Consider the following 17,104-nt stretch of genomic DNA (forward strand, 5'->3'; position numbering starts at 1 on the left):
TCAACCTCTGTTTCCTTCTCTCAATGCCTCAAAAAATGGTAAGAGCTGATAAAAGGTAGGGCGCTTTTCTGGTAGTTAAATGAAGCGAAGATGATGGATATAGTTGTTTCATTTTAAAATAATTCAAGTACTGTAATTTGCATTGGTTTCTCTTGATTTTAGCATCCAAAAATTTGTAGACAGTGATGTTGCTATGAAATTCTGCATGCTAAAATAAAATTAAAGTTACTTTTTATATATATCTTATGTTGTGATAATTTAATCTGCTTTACTTGCACTAACATGCCCTCAAATATAAGTCACTTTTCTCATTTTCCTGACAATTATATTAAAAAACCCAATAAAACATCATGGTCATTTCATGGTATCATCAATAATGTGTAAAACAGTTCTTTGTTGCTGGTGAGAAACAAGTCATGGTCTACAGACAGGTGATTAAAATTTACATGAAGAGGAACAATAAATCAGGATCATTTTTGGCACAAAAGATGTAGATCTCTCAAAATAAAATGAGAATGATCAGCATTTGACTCACAGCTCCTAGACTCATGGGTGGGGTAACACATTTCTTCTCCTTCTAAGGGCAGAGTTATTTTACACCTTACCTATCTAAAAAGGTGGAGGTCTCTTCTACATCTGCTGTTTAAGATCTCTGTATAGGAAGGCAAATATCTTTTATTCTGTGGTGGCTAAGAGAGAAAGGACAAATGACAGATGTACCAGTAATGGTCCTGTAATCATGGAAGAAATTTGGACAGTTAGTTTAGCTCAGTCACAATTTTTAATCCATTAAAATTAGGTGAGAAGAATCTCATCACGTTTATTTTGTTGATGTTGAAGGGTATTATGATTAAATACACGCTTCTGAAATGAAGTCAATCTTCCTTTATGACCTGTTTCCTGTATTGACAATTTCCTGAGCTAGATACGATATAGAATGTTCTACATACAAGCAGTGGCTTTTATAAAGGATATTTTTCCCTGTGAAATTCAGTTCAGCTGTCAGCAGGGACTCCTAGTGGTTCCTATTATTTTGTTTTCTCCAGTTTGTATGAGCAGATATACATACCTCATTCCAGCAGTTGTCCATTATCTAGCAGATGGTGTTTGAAACCTGTTGTGGTCTATAAAATCTGTATCCATGAGAAACTTTCTCAATCACTGGCATACTATATTAAAGCTCATAGGGCTGCTTTCCCAAAGTGAACACCTCCCACATTAAGACATGAAATGAAAGTCAAGTAATGCAAGGTAAGTCCCTTTTCACAGAACAAGATACACATGCAAGATACAACTGATCAGACTCAGAGAATATTGTCCAAAGAAAAGTATCGAGGTAACTGAAAAGTGTGATTCTATACACAAATGTAAAACAACTCCTACTGCAGAGGAAGATGACGCTAGGTTATAAAGTTAGCTATAAAATATATTTAATGTGGACAATGATGGACTGAATTTTTTACAGAATATGTGTAAATATCTTCTTATATATGCCTGTGTGTGCATAGAGAGGGAAGGAAAAACAAAATGACAACTACAGGTATCCATGTTTTTATAAAATAATAATAAAAAGTTTACTGTGTTTTCTGAGTGGGACATATCCCTTTGGTATCAGAAAGTTTAAAGTGTCAGCTGCACATACCTTTAAAAACTGGTTATACTGAAGCAATAGAAACACTGGATAATACCATAATCATCAATTCATAATTAAAGCTTTTCAAGAAACAATTTTGGTTGTAACTGAACATGTGTGAGACTCATGCCTACCCTAAAGTAAAAAACAAACGGTGAAATATTTATTTTAAAATGATACATAATACTAGCTGCATTTTTTTTTCTTAGAAATTTTTGGGATCTTTGACTTCCCTCCAGCTTGAAGACTGAAGCATTGTAGTGTCACAGTGAGATCAGAATAAAATGGAACATGAATCCCAGCTTTCCTTGATGAGAACATTAAAACCCCCAAGATTCTTTCTTCTTTGACATCTGCTTTTGGGATATGAATACATCAGTTCACTTTTTAAAGACTGATTAATTAATAACAACCAAACAAGAACTGACAGATCCCACTCTCCCCTTGCTTCCACTGCATCAATGGATAGTGTTAAAATGACAAAAAAATCTTCTACGGAAAAATAACATTCTCATTGAAGTTAATGCCAATATTGAAGTTAATGACAGTAAAGCCTGGGGCCAGAATTTAATCGATAAGAGCAAAAAGAAAACATTATCACCAGAAAATCCAACTTCTGATATATTTGTATAAATGTATAAACAACTTGTAAAGGGCATGAAGGAACTCTTTCTCTGCCAGAGTCATTAATACTGGGAGACTAGTTGAGGTTAAAGATAAGAAGCAGCCCAGCATTTGGAAACACTTCTATCTGCTTTATTCACCATTGTTCAATGTCAAGAACAGAGGGTTGCCAATCTTTCATCAACTTGATAGCTGCCAAAATTTTCCTGCTGGAGGAGCAGACCCAGATAAGTGGAATTCAAGCCTGTTCACAAAAGGTTCCCTTTCCTTTGACACCTTCTGCAGACTTTAAGAAACACTGAACAGACCCCAGGGATTTGTAAATCATAGCTTGAAACCACTGAAGTAGAAGTTCAAATGTTCAAAATTCCTGGCTAGAAAGTGATCTGCAAACAGATATACTTTTTGCTGAGATACAGAGTCCCAGCTCACACAGGCTGTCTCCCACAGATGGCTTATGTACAGAGTCCACTCTGACCTCTGGGACAAACAGAAAAGCCCTTTTGACTTGGGCGGCACTGATTTATGGTCTAAAGACACCAAAGATTACACTTGATCTCCACTGCCAAAATTTACTTTACTATATTAAACACATATGTAGCAAATGGGGAGTGGGCAGAGTTTCTATTTGCCTTAAAGAAAAATCTAAGGGCTAAAAAATTCCAAATAGGATAGGGCTTGTTTGCATAAAAATATTAAACAAGAACACAAGCTGTAACTGCTTTTTACAATCTTTCAGTGTGTTAAATGTCTAGAATTTCTGCTTAATAAGCTGATGAAATCCAAATGTAATGCCATATATACATACAAATTCATGTGTCAAATTCCATACATACCAAAGGCCCATACATCTGACTTCGTGTAATGAAAAACTTTGGATGCTGACCACTTCACTGGAAACTTGGTTCCTAGAGACCTTATATGCAGATCATCCAGAACATATCCACAAGACAAGAACCAAACTTGGTTGTGATTGAGTTACAGTGAAAAACTTTACTGCTTTCTTGTACACCACAATGTTCCTAAGAAAACCCTAGGCAGAATCTTAAATTTCCAAAGAATACCTCATAGAGGCATTAGCTATAATCTAGAACAGATCATTGCTACCAACTTACTAGAGAAATAACTCAGAATCATAGAAACACCTGTTGTCAGGCCATCTAGCCTGGCCTCCTGGCCTCCTGCTCAAATAGCATGAGAGCAGGTCAGCCATGACTCTGTGTTGCTAAGTCTTAAAAGCCTCCAAAGATTACCATCTTGTAGTCTCCCTGACCAGCACATTTCAGTGTTCCATCACTTTCCTGGAAAAACAACTTCTCTTACTATCCAGCTTGAAGTTCCTGAGCTGCAGCCTGTGGCCTGTATATGCTGTTATATCACCTGGCACAGATAAGACTTATTTGCTTCATTGGCTTTGTAACTTTAAGTAGTTACAGGCAGCTTTTAGATACCCTCTTATCTTCCTCTTCTCCAGGCTAAGCAGCTTGCTCCCCTCGGCCTCTTCTCAGAGGACATGCTCTGTAGGCTGCTCACCCTTGCCATTGAGGCAGCTATTAATCACTTTATCTGATTAAGCTATTTGGTCCCCAAATTAGGTGAAAACCTCATACACAAAAAAAACTTTGAGATTTCTTTACAAACATGACTAGTGAAACCTCTCAGCTGCGATTTGCCTTTAAAACTTAACTTTTTGAGACAGCAGAGTGACCCTATTCTTCTTCTAAAATGTCTTACAGTCATTAATGGAAAGGAGACACAAAGAGCTGTATCACACTCTTTGGCTTAACTTTCCTATCAGCCAGCTGATCAATACCAGTAAACTAACATCAGAGCTTTACCAGGGTCCCAGTCTCTCACTTACCGAGTCATCTTGAAGTCAGATACTTTCACAGTAATTTTGCTGTCAACCAAACAGTTCCTAGCAGCCTTTATTGGAGAAATGAGAAGAGATGAATGGAAAGAACCTAAAGAGGAGCAAATAACATCAGGTATTTGGTGTTTGCTAATAATGTCTGCCCTCTAGCATTTCAGTGCATAATGACATCTTTGATTGACACAATTAAGTTTGAAATGGTAAGGGAACAGTAAGTGGGTCTCTTGTTTCACCTTTTGACTATTGATTGAAAAACATTCTGTACCATTATCCCAGCTTTACAAATAAGGACTTTGAGGGATGAGGAAACAGAGGTGAGAAATCCACATTCACCTAGGAAAACAGCAACAGAGCCAGGAACTAAACTCTGTCTTTCAAACGGCTTCCTAACCTGGGCCCTTTTCAGTCGTCTCGGAATTTACCAAGGCATCAAAAAGTGGAAAACATTGATTGGATTATTTGCAATGCACTAAAACCAGAGTGGAGCAATGAAAGGGGACTGTAACAGCTTGATTTATGAAAAGTTCAATAGAAGCCTAGTTGTGTAAATGATCACTTGAGAACATTTATCTAAGGCTGTATTCTCTGCATGCATGCTCGTTAACTTCTGTGATACTGTTTGTATCTACAGTTTTCAATCTGAAATCAAGCTCCAGTTTTATATCTGTTTTCCCATGTTTTCCCATGTTTTCAGGAAACTGACTTTATATTTAAAACTTGAATTCTGCTACTTAATTTGTCTGATATTCCTGATTTCTGAATTGAGCTGTGAAAATTGGTGAGGTATGGATTTAACAACTGTGTTTACAAATAAAGACAATTCTTTGAAAGCATCAACAAGACAGTTAAAGTGCAACTAAACTTCCATTTCCCCATTGGAAAATGAAACAAGTCTGTAACATAAATAGTCAAAAATCTACCAACATATTTTTATCTAGAGTTAGAAGGCAAAATATTGCTACTGACTCTGAAGCACAATGCACCAGAAATTTAGTTAGGTTCACTGTTAATAGGCCAATAAAAAACCAGCTTATTTCCCCAAAGAATGGCAGCATTCTTGAAAGGTAAGTTTTGCATAAATTTTAGGTACAAGTCCATGAAAGGACTGATCCCCTAATCAAAAGCAACTTGAAATACTTGCTTGAAATCTGGCAGATAAATGTATTTTAAAGAGCTGGGCAGTTGCAGACTTTCAAATTCTCTTCCTGCTTATAATGCATCAAATTCCAGTTTATCCTAGTAGTGTTCACACTCGTTTTATTCTAGCAGAAATAGTTCCCAATTAGATAAATCCCTAACTCATTAGAAACAATGTAAGTGACCCAAATCTTTAACATTGCATTTCTTTCTCCTGGAGGACTACAGCATCATTGGACAGAACCCTTTATTTCAGTGGGCAAATTTTCCAGTTGGATGTCTGTGCTGTGTACACATTAATCCTTGAGCCCAGAGCCCATAAATGCAGGCAGCACAGTATGCAGTGCTCTAGAACCTGTCAGCTCTGCCCTGAAGCAGAGCACATTAGAGTGTATAATAGCCTGAGTTGGAAGGGACCCACATGGGCAGTGCTGTTTACATGTGACTTTAGTGCTGCTTCTCCAGAGCTGCCTTGTATTGAGCCAGCTTTGTGTCTCTGTTCAGCACACCACAATGCTTTTTGGGGTGAGTGCCAACAGAGCCAGTGCATCTGTGGCTGATACTGAGGCGTAGAACTGACTAATGTCGGGTCATGCCCCTGCCTTCCCTGTTCCGCTTCTCCTGTGGGATAGATTACCAAGTCTCCATGTATGAACTGACAGATCTCCAGAAATGCCATAGCATCACAAACATCATAACATACTTTCAAAAAAGCTAAAGGGTAGGAAGGGTTCCTTTCCATGACTCCTTAGGTGGCTGATCAAATAGTCAGTCACTAAATAGGCAGGATATAATTTTGAGCGTACATTGTACAGTCTAAAGTGTTTGGGATTATTATTAATTTTCCTGAAATAAAGAAAAAATAATTAATAAATAGATATTACTGTACATTTCTCTAAGTTTTGTTCTTCAAATATCAATATAATGTATTGAAAGAAATTATTGAAACTGGATACAGTCCCAGCTCAGCCTTCAAATACTCCATTTCAAGAAGGACTGAGTGTCCTTCTTATTATTATTTTGAAACTTGGTATTGATGACAAACAAAAGTATTGATGAAAAGACAGTATTGTAGCCAAAACCTGAAATAGGATTTAGCAGCACAAAAGTGTGGCCTTACAAAATTTTCACATTCAGAATCCAGATCCTATCAACTAGTTAATTGTCAGGAATGTAGTGCCTTCTTTCAGGATACAGGATATCCAAAATATTCTTGAATTCATATGCTTCAACTATCATCTTGTGGGACTTCACTGGAAATTCTAACATCTTTAACTCTTTGGAGTCAGAGACTGAAACTTCAAGTCCCATGGTTTTGTTTCTGGTGTTTCCTGGTTATTTGTCGGTCTCTCATTCCTACCTGTGGGATCTCATTCCTGCCTGTGGGATTGCAGGAACAGCTTTCTAACTGTTTATGTATAAATGCTAATGAAGCATAGTTTTACGTGGCATATGTGAAAGCTCTGAAATTATGGAAGAGATGTTAATTGAAAACTTTGTAGATGACCCTATTGATCTTTGAAAGTTCCTTTGATAATACTTCAAATATCCTTTGTGACTCCTTTTAGCCTGTTTCTAATGTACTCACCATTACTTAATGCTATTTTTAAGAACTCTTTCCTGTGTGTGTTATACATTACTGATTAATGTTTGGAGAGATCATTATTTCCAAATTATTAAGCAATGCCATAGCTTACATCATGGCCTGAGCTTCTATGAGTTCATCTTCTGCTCCCTCTTTAATCCTCTTTATAGCCACTTCATATTTTTCCTTCCACTTTCCCTGAAGCACCACTCCAAACTGAGCACTCTCTAGCTCTCTCAACAGGACAATTTTTTCTCATTTCAACTCCCAAATTCCTAGTGGGAAAAAAAAATCCTTTAGTGAAAAAACAACAAACAATGGACAAATGCAGGTGCAGCATCCCTCCCAGGCAATGCTGTTTTCCCTGGAGAGTTGCAGCACTGGAGTAACATACCTGTCTCTCAGTTTTGTGTTTGAGTTATGGAAATTTCCTAAGAGTGTTGTTTGCTAGTGCTTAAATTTGAGCTTACGTCTATAGATTTATGCATGAAATCACAATGTGTTTTCATACAGGATATTGGAGAGCAAATATTAGTGTGCCAGGTGATGTGGCAAAGGGAAAGAATGGCCATGGCTCAGATGGGCTGGGGAAGGAACCTTGCAAGGACTTGCACAGTTGACATAAGACGTGGCATAAAATGCCTTAAAAAGGGCACAACATAAAAGCTGCTACAAAATGCCTTTGTACAAAATGCCCTGAATGTGGACAAAATGCACTTGTAGGAAGGGATACACTATTTCATAGAACCATAAAATCTCAATGTTACTCTCTGCAAGAGAAAATTTCAGAAGGAACTATTGACTGAAAGACCAATTTCACCAAATTCTCCCATTGCCTCTTGCATGGACAAGCAGAAATGGCCACCAAACAAAGATTCTGTAACCTCCTGACTGTAACTGCAAGACTGAAAGCAGTGAGGGTCATTGTTCTCTGGTTATTCTTTTCTTGGCGGCCAAGACACCAGTTTCAAAAAGGAAAATTATCTTCATACAATTTCCTGATGAAGCTGTGGTTGGGACCTTATTTACTTTTGTAGATACTGCATGCTGGAACCTTGTCACATATTTATAAAGAAAAACTGTTAAAGGTCACAGTATATACATGGGTTTTCTGAAATAAAAGAAAATAAAGGGAAACAAATACCTCCCTCTCCCTACCATATTACAACCATCCAGGTAATGACAGAGAGTCAATATTCAATATTCAGCAGCCGCTGCATCGTGACACCAGATTGAAAATTTTCTGTGCTTAAGGGCTGTTTCAGCAGATGGGGTAGTTCAATACCAAAAAACCATTGTACAGCAAAGTTAAGCAACTACATTGATTGTGAATATGTTAGATCAAGTTACACCTAAACTCTCCCAAAAGATGGTTCAGTATTTGGAACGTTCAGTATTGGAAGAGATTCACCATAATGCTGAGAAGGCCAGATGCCTAAGCCAAAACCAATCAAGTAGAAAGAGTCCATAGGATAACTGGTGAAGTTGTGCTGATGGTAGTCAGTTTAGGAATTGATTCAAAACAATAATTTTCAGCAAGGTAATACTTGTGCTCAGGGGTTTTATACACATGTAATATTTGACTGTTCCTTTTTTACTTATTAAAAACATCACAATATGCAGTATATGTCAAGACCTTGCAAAGTGCCTTCCAGTCCAAGTGTTAATAGATTAGTTGTCATGAGCTGCAACACTTCAACTGGCCAAATAACAAAATATGTAGTAAATGTCTCCAGGAAAATTGTTACATTTGCCTCAACCTACTTTCCTCTCCTTAGCCCCCCCTGGCTATGCAGTACAGGCTCAACCCATTGGAGACTTCTGTGATACACTTTAATGTAGTCTGATGGTTAGGACTTGTCTCCCAACAGTTACATCTTAAACAAAAGACTTTCATATTCTGCCCCTGCAATAGTTCTTACATCCAATTTGGAACATCTTCTCTTCCCCTACTCCTTCCCATTCCCTCTCCCATTCCCTTTTCCACTCTCTTCCTTCTCTCTCACACTTGAATCTCTGCTGTTCCCCTGGATTACGTGCCTGTTACACGGCATTGTTCAGATGAGAAGATTCTGGACCTCTGTTGCCCCATTCAGGGAGCCACTGGGTTCATTTTTTAACACAATGTAGAGATTGTTGTTGACCTGTCACAGCAAGCAGCATGTCCATAGCATGCTCATAGAAATGTGACACTTTCTTGGGATATCCTCTCAGGAACCTTGCTGAATACAGATGTAATACACATTCCTGCTTTGTAATACATTTGGCTAAACTTCAAAAGATAAAAGCACCTTCTTTTCCCCAGTTAAATAAAAAAAAAAATTAAAAAAAGAATGAATAATTTCCAAGAAGCAACAAGGTTGGGATTAATTTCAGTGAACTTTAGCCTTTTACACTGTAATGTCCAGAAAGGAGATATGACTCATCTGAACTCCTTTAAGGACTTCATTAGAACAAGATGAATAATGCATGAGAAATCTTTCTTTCCAGTAAAAAGAGGGTTTAGGTAACAGGTTGTGGTATCCCACTATAAATATTTAAAATTAGGTGAGTTCTACTCCAGCCCAGACATGAAGCCAGTCATCTGCAATTCTGTTTTGGTGCAGATTTATAACTGGGGAGATTGAGAGTTGTTAACCCCACCTCCTTCCTCATGTCCCTTCCAGAGGCTCTATGTGTCATAAGACCCTAACACTGACACACACATTTCCTATCTGAAAAAGAGTTCTACCCACCACACTCAGTTCCTTTACATGAAGAATTAGACTGATACATTTTTTATTGCCAAAGTATTTCTGCATTACTGAGCAAATAAAAAGATTTTCACTGCACTCTATTATAGTTGCACTATTTTTAGTCTATGTGGTACTCCAGTCTTAACTTTTACTCTCCAGTTTTACTTCTCTTAATGATTACCATACTGGGCTGGAAATTCTGACTTTCAGAGTTCCTTAAACAGCTACACCTCTATATTGCAGGGAGTAAAGGAAGACATCTAGAGGTTCACTGCTGTGAAGTTTGAAGGAAATTTCCTGTCCCCTAAGTTAACTGGACTAAGTGTTATCCAGCACACTTGGGGACTGAAATACAACTGCCTTTCTCCAGAGTTCATCCACACCTGAGTTCCATTCCTGAACCTATGGTGCAGGTCCAAGGGAAAGGACACTGAGTCAAGGCTCCCAAAGGATCATGTTCCATCAAAGTTGTTAGTGGCTGGGTACCGATAACCCTGAGTGTGAGAAAGTAGCAAGCCACAAGAGGAAAATGTTTACACAGCACATCCAAGAGGAAAAAATGTGTGAGGCTGTGTCTCCTCCAGGAAAGTATATGGACAAGTATTTCCGCAGTCATCTGATTGTACCCCTGACTATGGTGCTATCCATCCTGGCTCCTAGTCAGCTGCATCCAGTCAAGACTCAGTGACTGCATCCAGTCAAGACTTCCTGTCTGGGTGAGCTGTAAAACCACCACTGAGGATTCCTCTACACTCACCTACAGAAAAAGCCGCACTGGAGCAAACAACACAGGACCAACAAAAGGGAAAAACAGAGCTTTGAGGGGAAATGCACTCAGTGTGGCTTTATTCCAAGCCTATTTTAGAGGTGAGTCGTTTGCTCATTTATGTGGAAGAAGCATTCTTTGAAATCTGTTTATCCATACCAAGTTAGGACAAGGATTTCTAGCACTTTATAATACTACAGCTATTTGAAGAGCATCAGCATCCTCTAGCTACACTGTATAGCAAAGACAACAGACACAGAAACATTTCTGTGGTTGTTGATATACAAACAATAAGGGATGTGTAGGACTTTCAGACAGAGCAGCTACTCAGACTGGGCACAGGAGATATCAGCATCCCAACTATAAAGAGAAATATTGGGTCTGTTATTCACAGGCTGGTTTCTGAATAAGATTCAGCAGACATATGAAAAATCCCAGCATTGTAAAAACTGCTTTTTAAAGTCAGAGGATAGACTTGGGACTTGTCCTGTATATGTAATTATAGGCCATGAGATAACAGGGAAACCGCTAGTTCCCATCTGCTTTTTCTCGTCCAGTGGCTCTTGTTGCCCCAAAATAGCTGGGTCTACTCTGTAACACTGACTTTTTACAATAACTCCTTAGAGGAGGATCCCACTGCCTAAAGTTCTGCCAGGAGCTCTATCAGTAGTTTGCTCTGTCTCATGCAAACCATGACGTAGTTGTCTGCCCAAAAGCTGGGAGGTACATAATTCTCCTCTAAATTTGAACCTTCTGTTTTCATAATATTTAAGTAAACTGAGAGTTCCCCGATGGATGAAACAAGCCAAATGTGCTTTGTCAGATCAGTTCAGGGAGTACCAATGAAGTCTGTTTCAATAGAGTTCCCTTTTATGAAGCATTACTTTAGCATACAAGAGGCTGATTTGTCTAAATGACTTTTTTTTTTTCTCTGAAAGTAAATATATTTATACCTTCAGAAGTCTGTGGGAGGTGATATTGCTGATGAAAATACCTATATTTATTATAATTATTATGACGGTCATATGTAGGATACCACTGCTGCAGGTACAGTGGACATGTAGGGTGGAAAGACAATCTCTGCCCAAAGAATCTTTTGGTTCTCAAGAAGACCTGTTCTACACGCTCACTTATGCTTGGCAATACTCTGCTCTTCTGCCAATGTCTGTTTGCTGACACTGGAGTTTTCCCTGCAAAGACAAAACAATATGATAAAACTGTGAAAACCCAGTGGCCTTTCAATACTTCAGGGGCTTATAAGACAGATGGAGACATACTTTGTACAAGGCCTATTGTAATAGGACAAGGAGCAATGGTTTTAAACTGAAAGTTGGTAGATTTTGACTGGACACAAGGAAGATATTTTTCACGGGGAGGTTGGTGAGACACTGGAACAGGTTGCGCAGAGAAGTTTTGGATCCCCCATCCCTGGAAGTATTCAGTCATGTTAGATGGGGCTTTGAGCAACCTGATCTAGTGAAAACCGTCCCTGCCCATGGTAGGGACTAGATGATCTTTAAGGTCCCATCCAACACAAACCATTATAAGATTTGATGATTCTATGAAAAATTCCTTCCTTGGGTTAAAAGTCATGCTACATGTATTTTTTGAGTAGCTATGCTGTGGTCTAAGATGAGTATTTAAAAAATGTGAGACATATGTAATTTTCTGGATTTTTTAATCACTTGGTAAATACTTAAACAATCTTTCTCCTCCACTGTGCAATGTGTTAGAAAGCCAAATATTCTCTGTGCATACTGTAACAGGCAATGAAACTACATATGCCTTTAGTGACCTTATGCAGAGATTGCATCTACATTTTCAAAATGTACATGGAAACTTTCCAAAACTGCACAACCCTAGACTTTACAAATAAATGTTCTTAGCATGAGAGACAACAGGAGTCCATATGGCAGAAAAAGAAACCTCTAAAATAACCTCTTGTACAGAAATAATGATGATTCTTATTTATGGTTCCTTTCACAGAATACTATAAAAGTAGAGATTTTTTAAGGAAATCTCTGAATCTTGTCCAGTATGGTTTATTATGATAAAATATGTTATATTTCTGTGAATTTTTCATTCAAATAGCTTGGCATGCATTTAATGCTTACAATGTCACGTCATCTTACTAAAAAGGGAAATATATATCTGATGTCTCACTTTGACAGACCTGGACTCCCTTTATCCTGTACCAGACTACTCACAGACATACAAAGGCCCAGGAGTGCTAGGAAGGGTGATTTAATGCTGAAATAAAAGTACAAAAATTGAAATACCAGCGTCAGTGAAGTCAGTGACAAAACCCTTGACTTGATTTAAATGAAACCAGTATGTTTTTCACATGAATGTATGAGACAAGAAGACAAATTGTATCTGATTTTATACATTTCAGGAAACCTTATGCTTAGTACTCAGAATGTTATTGAAAAAGAAAAATAATCCAGAAAAACTGCCTAATCTTTGCTAGGTTAGTGTGGAAAACATTTAAGGAGTGGATGGCTGCGTATTGATTAACCTGGGCTTATCATCATTCAGAAACAGCTTTCTCAAGTAAGTGCTCAATACAAATCCTTTATTCCCACAAAACAAATAGTTCACAGTTTAGCTATTGTACATGACTGCATCTTAAATTTGGTCACTTAGGAAAAGGGATTAAACGGAAAGTCACTTTTCAGAATGCCACTAACAGAAATGCTCATGGTTAAAACATTCCTGCTTTTACTTACCACGCAGAAAAACACAGAAGCAATTTGTTTGAGAAAATTACATTTCAGTGGAGTACTCTTTCTGCTACTCATTGAAATGGTTTCTTCCTCCGTGGTTGGTTTCATGTTATGGAAGGTTGGAGCAGCTGTTCAACAATATCATTACATTCTGTCTCAGTCGCTGTGATGAAGGATGCCAGAGACTAATGGATGCCAGCAAACTGTCCAAGATCGAACACAGAGTCAATAGGCAAGCTCAGCACTCTTCCTGACACAATGCCAGATGAAACTGAGAAGCTAAACTAAGTGAACATGGACAGCTGAGCTACCACTTACAGCATGGCATGATGGATTAAGTTATGGGGGCCAACAGACATCTGTAGTTGTAAGGTGGTGGGCTGTATGTTGTGCCTATCAGAAAAAAAACCGAGAGAAATAAATTGTATATTTGAGTACGGATGGACAAAGAAAGGAATCTTTAACACAGATCTCAGTAGCAGAAGAAGAAAACTGAGAGTGCATTAAAACAGGAGAAATATGACTCCTGATATTTGTTCCTGTTACATTCAAGAAAGGAAGATCTTCGTTCTTTTTTTCAAGCAGAATTTAAAGCTTTTGTTAAGATGTATATGTAACTTGTCCTTACAGAAGCAATACTGCAAAAGTCTCAGTTTCTCAACCCAAAGGGAAAAACCCGTAAATGTCCCTCCTTTTTCTAGATTCCCTTTGCTTCTTTATTCATGATAGAGCCCTCTGCTCAGGCTCTATAAGAAGAGCTGCCTGTATTGTAGGTTTTTACATAATCATAAGTGAGGGCATTCAGGTCCATATCTCAGCTTACCAATTTACTATTTTCTTCAAGTTGCTGGGGTTGTGTGCTGCTTTCTTCATCCAGAACAGTGTGTGATCTCCTTAGTTATAAATTGCAAACACTTTATGTCAAGTTAAGGTTGCTTTATTTGTTGATTTTCTTACAGTTGTAACAGTAGATAAGTAATTTCAGTCTGTTCCAAAGTAATTTGGGCATCCCTATCTCAAAAATTCTTCCCTTCTACACTTCTATCAAGTACATAAAATCAAACTCATCTAGTATTAATCATGAGACAGACAAGGAATCTTATCTCTTCCAGACAACTCCTGTTTGTTGCACTGCCTTCACCTCCAGTACCTCCTAAAACCATTTCTCATTTAATGACTTGGGAAGAGGTGTTTTTTTTCTGCTCCAACTTGATATTAATGAAAAATATCTTTGGTTGCTTAAGAAGATTTCTCTGCTTGTAAAACTCAAAAAGAATAATTAAACCCTATGCAGGATGGGGCTGCCCTGTCTTTGTGCAAAAGTATTACTAAAGCTGAGGAGAGACCGAAGTGATAAGGGCTTTGCACTGCAGCACTTCACACTGGTCTCCCACGGTGTCACTGCTATTGCAACTGTGATGGTGGTGGTCTAAAGAAGGTTTGTGCATACACGAGAGACAACATTTGTTAGGAGAGATTTTATCTTTTTGTCACTTAAACTAAATACTGAAAAAAAAAATGGATAGCTTCTGTGTACACAAGCCCTTCTTCAGGCACATACAAAAATTAAGGCCACTGAATACTATCTTAGCTATTATACTAGGCAGTGACTGCTGTAAATTTTATTCAACCTGCCAGCCAAGGATGGTAATGAAAATGGAGTTGTACAGAGACAACGAGGCTTTTAGAGTAATGTTTAAAAGTTACCAAGGTAATTCTAACATAGATCCTGAAAGATGCCAGGACTGCCTGCAGTCTTGTCTTCAAAGATGAGATATGTGGAAGACCACGATCATGGAACAAAAGCATTCTGCAGGGCATACTTACCCTTCCCAATCCATTATTTTCCACCAGTCAGAATATTTTTCTTGTGATACACAATATTTATTGCTTCTGACAAGCTGGATAGCTGAATTACCTTCAGGTTTGTAGTTGCCTTGGGCCACAGCCACATTCGGGACTGACTTCTCTGGTGATAGTCTCTGGGGCAGGCTTCCACGCTTCCGTTTTTGAAGACAGAGGAAATAAATGATAAGGAGATAAATGATAAGGAGATGTAGAACAGGCTACAGTAAGAAATAACACATGGCATTTATGTAATCAGTTATATCTTGAACATTTATAGTGATATTAGGCAAATTAATCAAAGTTCAGAAGCTCAAGGCACAGACAGGCAGTTTTTTCTCATCCATTTAAAAGGACAGCCTAGACACTGTTGTCCACATTTGAGAGACAGGTGAGAACAGAGCCAAGTTCTGTGATAATGACACTAGCAGCAATTAACTCTGAGTGGAGGCTGACACTGCTGTAATAGGAAGCTCTCATTACCAGAATTACATGATAGACCTGACTTGTATCAAAATCCTGACACCTCTCTGAAGCTGATACTACTTAATGAACAGTTGCAATTCCTGTGCTTTGGACACCACTTGACCAAGTTGTTTTTTACTGTAACTAATGTCCTGTTGTATCAAAAGATCCCATCACAGTATTTTAAAAATAACTTTGAGGTTCTTTTTAATGGTTTTTGATCAATAGTAACGTTACCATCAAGCACAACAAACATTAGTCAACTGTTACTACTAATCACTGAAAGCAAAATAAAAGCTATGCTAATTCTAAATTATTCCTTTTTCCTAACATACTTTTTTGATGTTTCTCAGCTAAGCATGTTGGATATATGTAATCTCACTCCTTGGTGCCTCACTTTCCCTGTGGAGAGCTGAACACGTGTAGGTATGCAACCACGGGATTCATCTTATCAGGTTTTAACCCATGTCTTCACGTGAAATATGTCATCCTACAGGAGTGTCTACCTCTCATCATGGGTTGTTGAGGATGTCTGCAAAATTACTTGGATGAGAAGCCTGGCATTAAAATTAGGTGACAACAATCAGATCATGGACAGAAGAGTATCTAAAATTAAGGCACTGAAATGTGTTTAGAAATCAGGGAATGTCATAACTGAGAAAATCTGGGCATCACAATTCTTTATTAAGAGGAGAGAAAGATACACTTGAAACACTGACAACTAAGGATGAGGAAAAATAAAAATGACTTATAAGAAAAGGCTGCAAATGGCACCTATTTATTTACGTATTACTGAAAACCACTGTAATTCAATGCCAGTAAATAATGGCAAGTGTCCTGAAGCAGGCTATGATTCCTTTAAATCAAGTCCAAGTGACCATGTCATTGTGTGTTTACTTGTTTTCTATATATTGGCATTCCTTAATTTAAGCAAGAAGAAAACATAGAACCACCTTATTAAATCCACTGAGCCAGAAGACATACATGATCTCTTCTGCACACACAAAACACGTCAATCTGAGCTCCATTCCTTGAAGAGGTGTCAGTCACAGAAGAGTCCTCTTCATTTGACGAGAAGTAGTTCTGTTATACTTTTTGGTGCTTTCTATTGGCTGTATCTGATTTTAGTGGAGAGAAGCTTATAGTTTGATGGCCTGAGTTAGGCAGGATTCTGGTTTTACACTATCCATTTGCTTTGTGGAATAATGACAGAACTATAGTTGCCTGCAGATTTCAGAAAGATGGGGAAAAAATATAGTACAGAGATTAAACTCTTCTCTCTTTAGAGCATCTAGTGATGTTAGAGCAAACTGATATGCAGTAACATGCTTATGAGCTGGTGTGTACCTCTGACATTTGATCTTGGTAATTTTGGAGATTAAATTGCTCCTTCATTTCCTGAATTTTTTTTTTAATTTGTTTGGGTTTTTTTGTTTGGTTTGGTTTGGTTTGGGTTGGGTTTTGTTTGTTTGTTTGAGTTTTTGTTTGTTTTGTTTTGTTTGAGTTTTTGTTTGTTTTGGTTTTTTTGTTTTTCTGTTTTTTTGTGTGAAGTGATCAGAGTGCCATCCTCTGATGGAGCTGTCATCTTTTTGGGTGAACAGAAGAAACTGCAAAGCACTGGCCAAAATAAATGAATTATTATCATGGAAATTAATTTTGCTTTGTCCAACCTGCCAGGGAAAATAACCAGTCCAAGCTGAGCACATCAGGTTTGT

At 37.9% G+C, this 17,104-nt stretch overlaps 1 protein-coding gene across 1 annotated transcript in view; it reads right to left on the bottom strand.

The window, feature by feature from the left end:
- The window catches only part of BMX (BMX non-receptor tyrosine kinase), a 31,064-nt gene continuing 13,960 nt past the window's right edge, over nucleotides 1–17,104 (bottom strand). The window contains 14 exon segments of the mRNA XM_018083936.1: nucleotides 1–77; nucleotides 1,072–1,224; nucleotides 3,091–3,201; nucleotides 4,120–4,183; nucleotides 5,905–5,994; nucleotides 5,996–6,113; nucleotides 6,965–7,127; nucleotides 7,845–7,931; nucleotides 8,330–8,353; nucleotides 8,356–8,435; nucleotides 10,675–10,713; nucleotides 11,484–11,543; nucleotides 12,872–12,940; nucleotides 14,907–15,083. Coding sequence (XP_017939425.1) covers nucleotides 1–77; nucleotides 1,072–1,224; nucleotides 3,091–3,201; nucleotides 4,120–4,183; nucleotides 5,905–5,994; nucleotides 5,996–6,113; nucleotides 6,965–7,127; nucleotides 7,845–7,931; nucleotides 8,330–8,353; nucleotides 8,356–8,435; nucleotides 10,675–10,713; nucleotides 11,484–11,543; nucleotides 12,872–12,940; nucleotides 14,907–15,083 — 1,312 coding nt within the window.

This window comes from Manacus vitellinus, unplaced genomic scaffold (genome assembly GCF_001715985.3).
Source record: "Manacus vitellinus isolate BGI_N305 unplaced genomic scaffold, ASM171598v3 scaffold_7_pilon, whole genome shotgun sequence".
Taxonomy (NCBI): domain Eukaryota; kingdom Metazoa; phylum Chordata; class Aves; order Passeriformes; family Pipridae; genus Manacus; species Manacus vitellinus.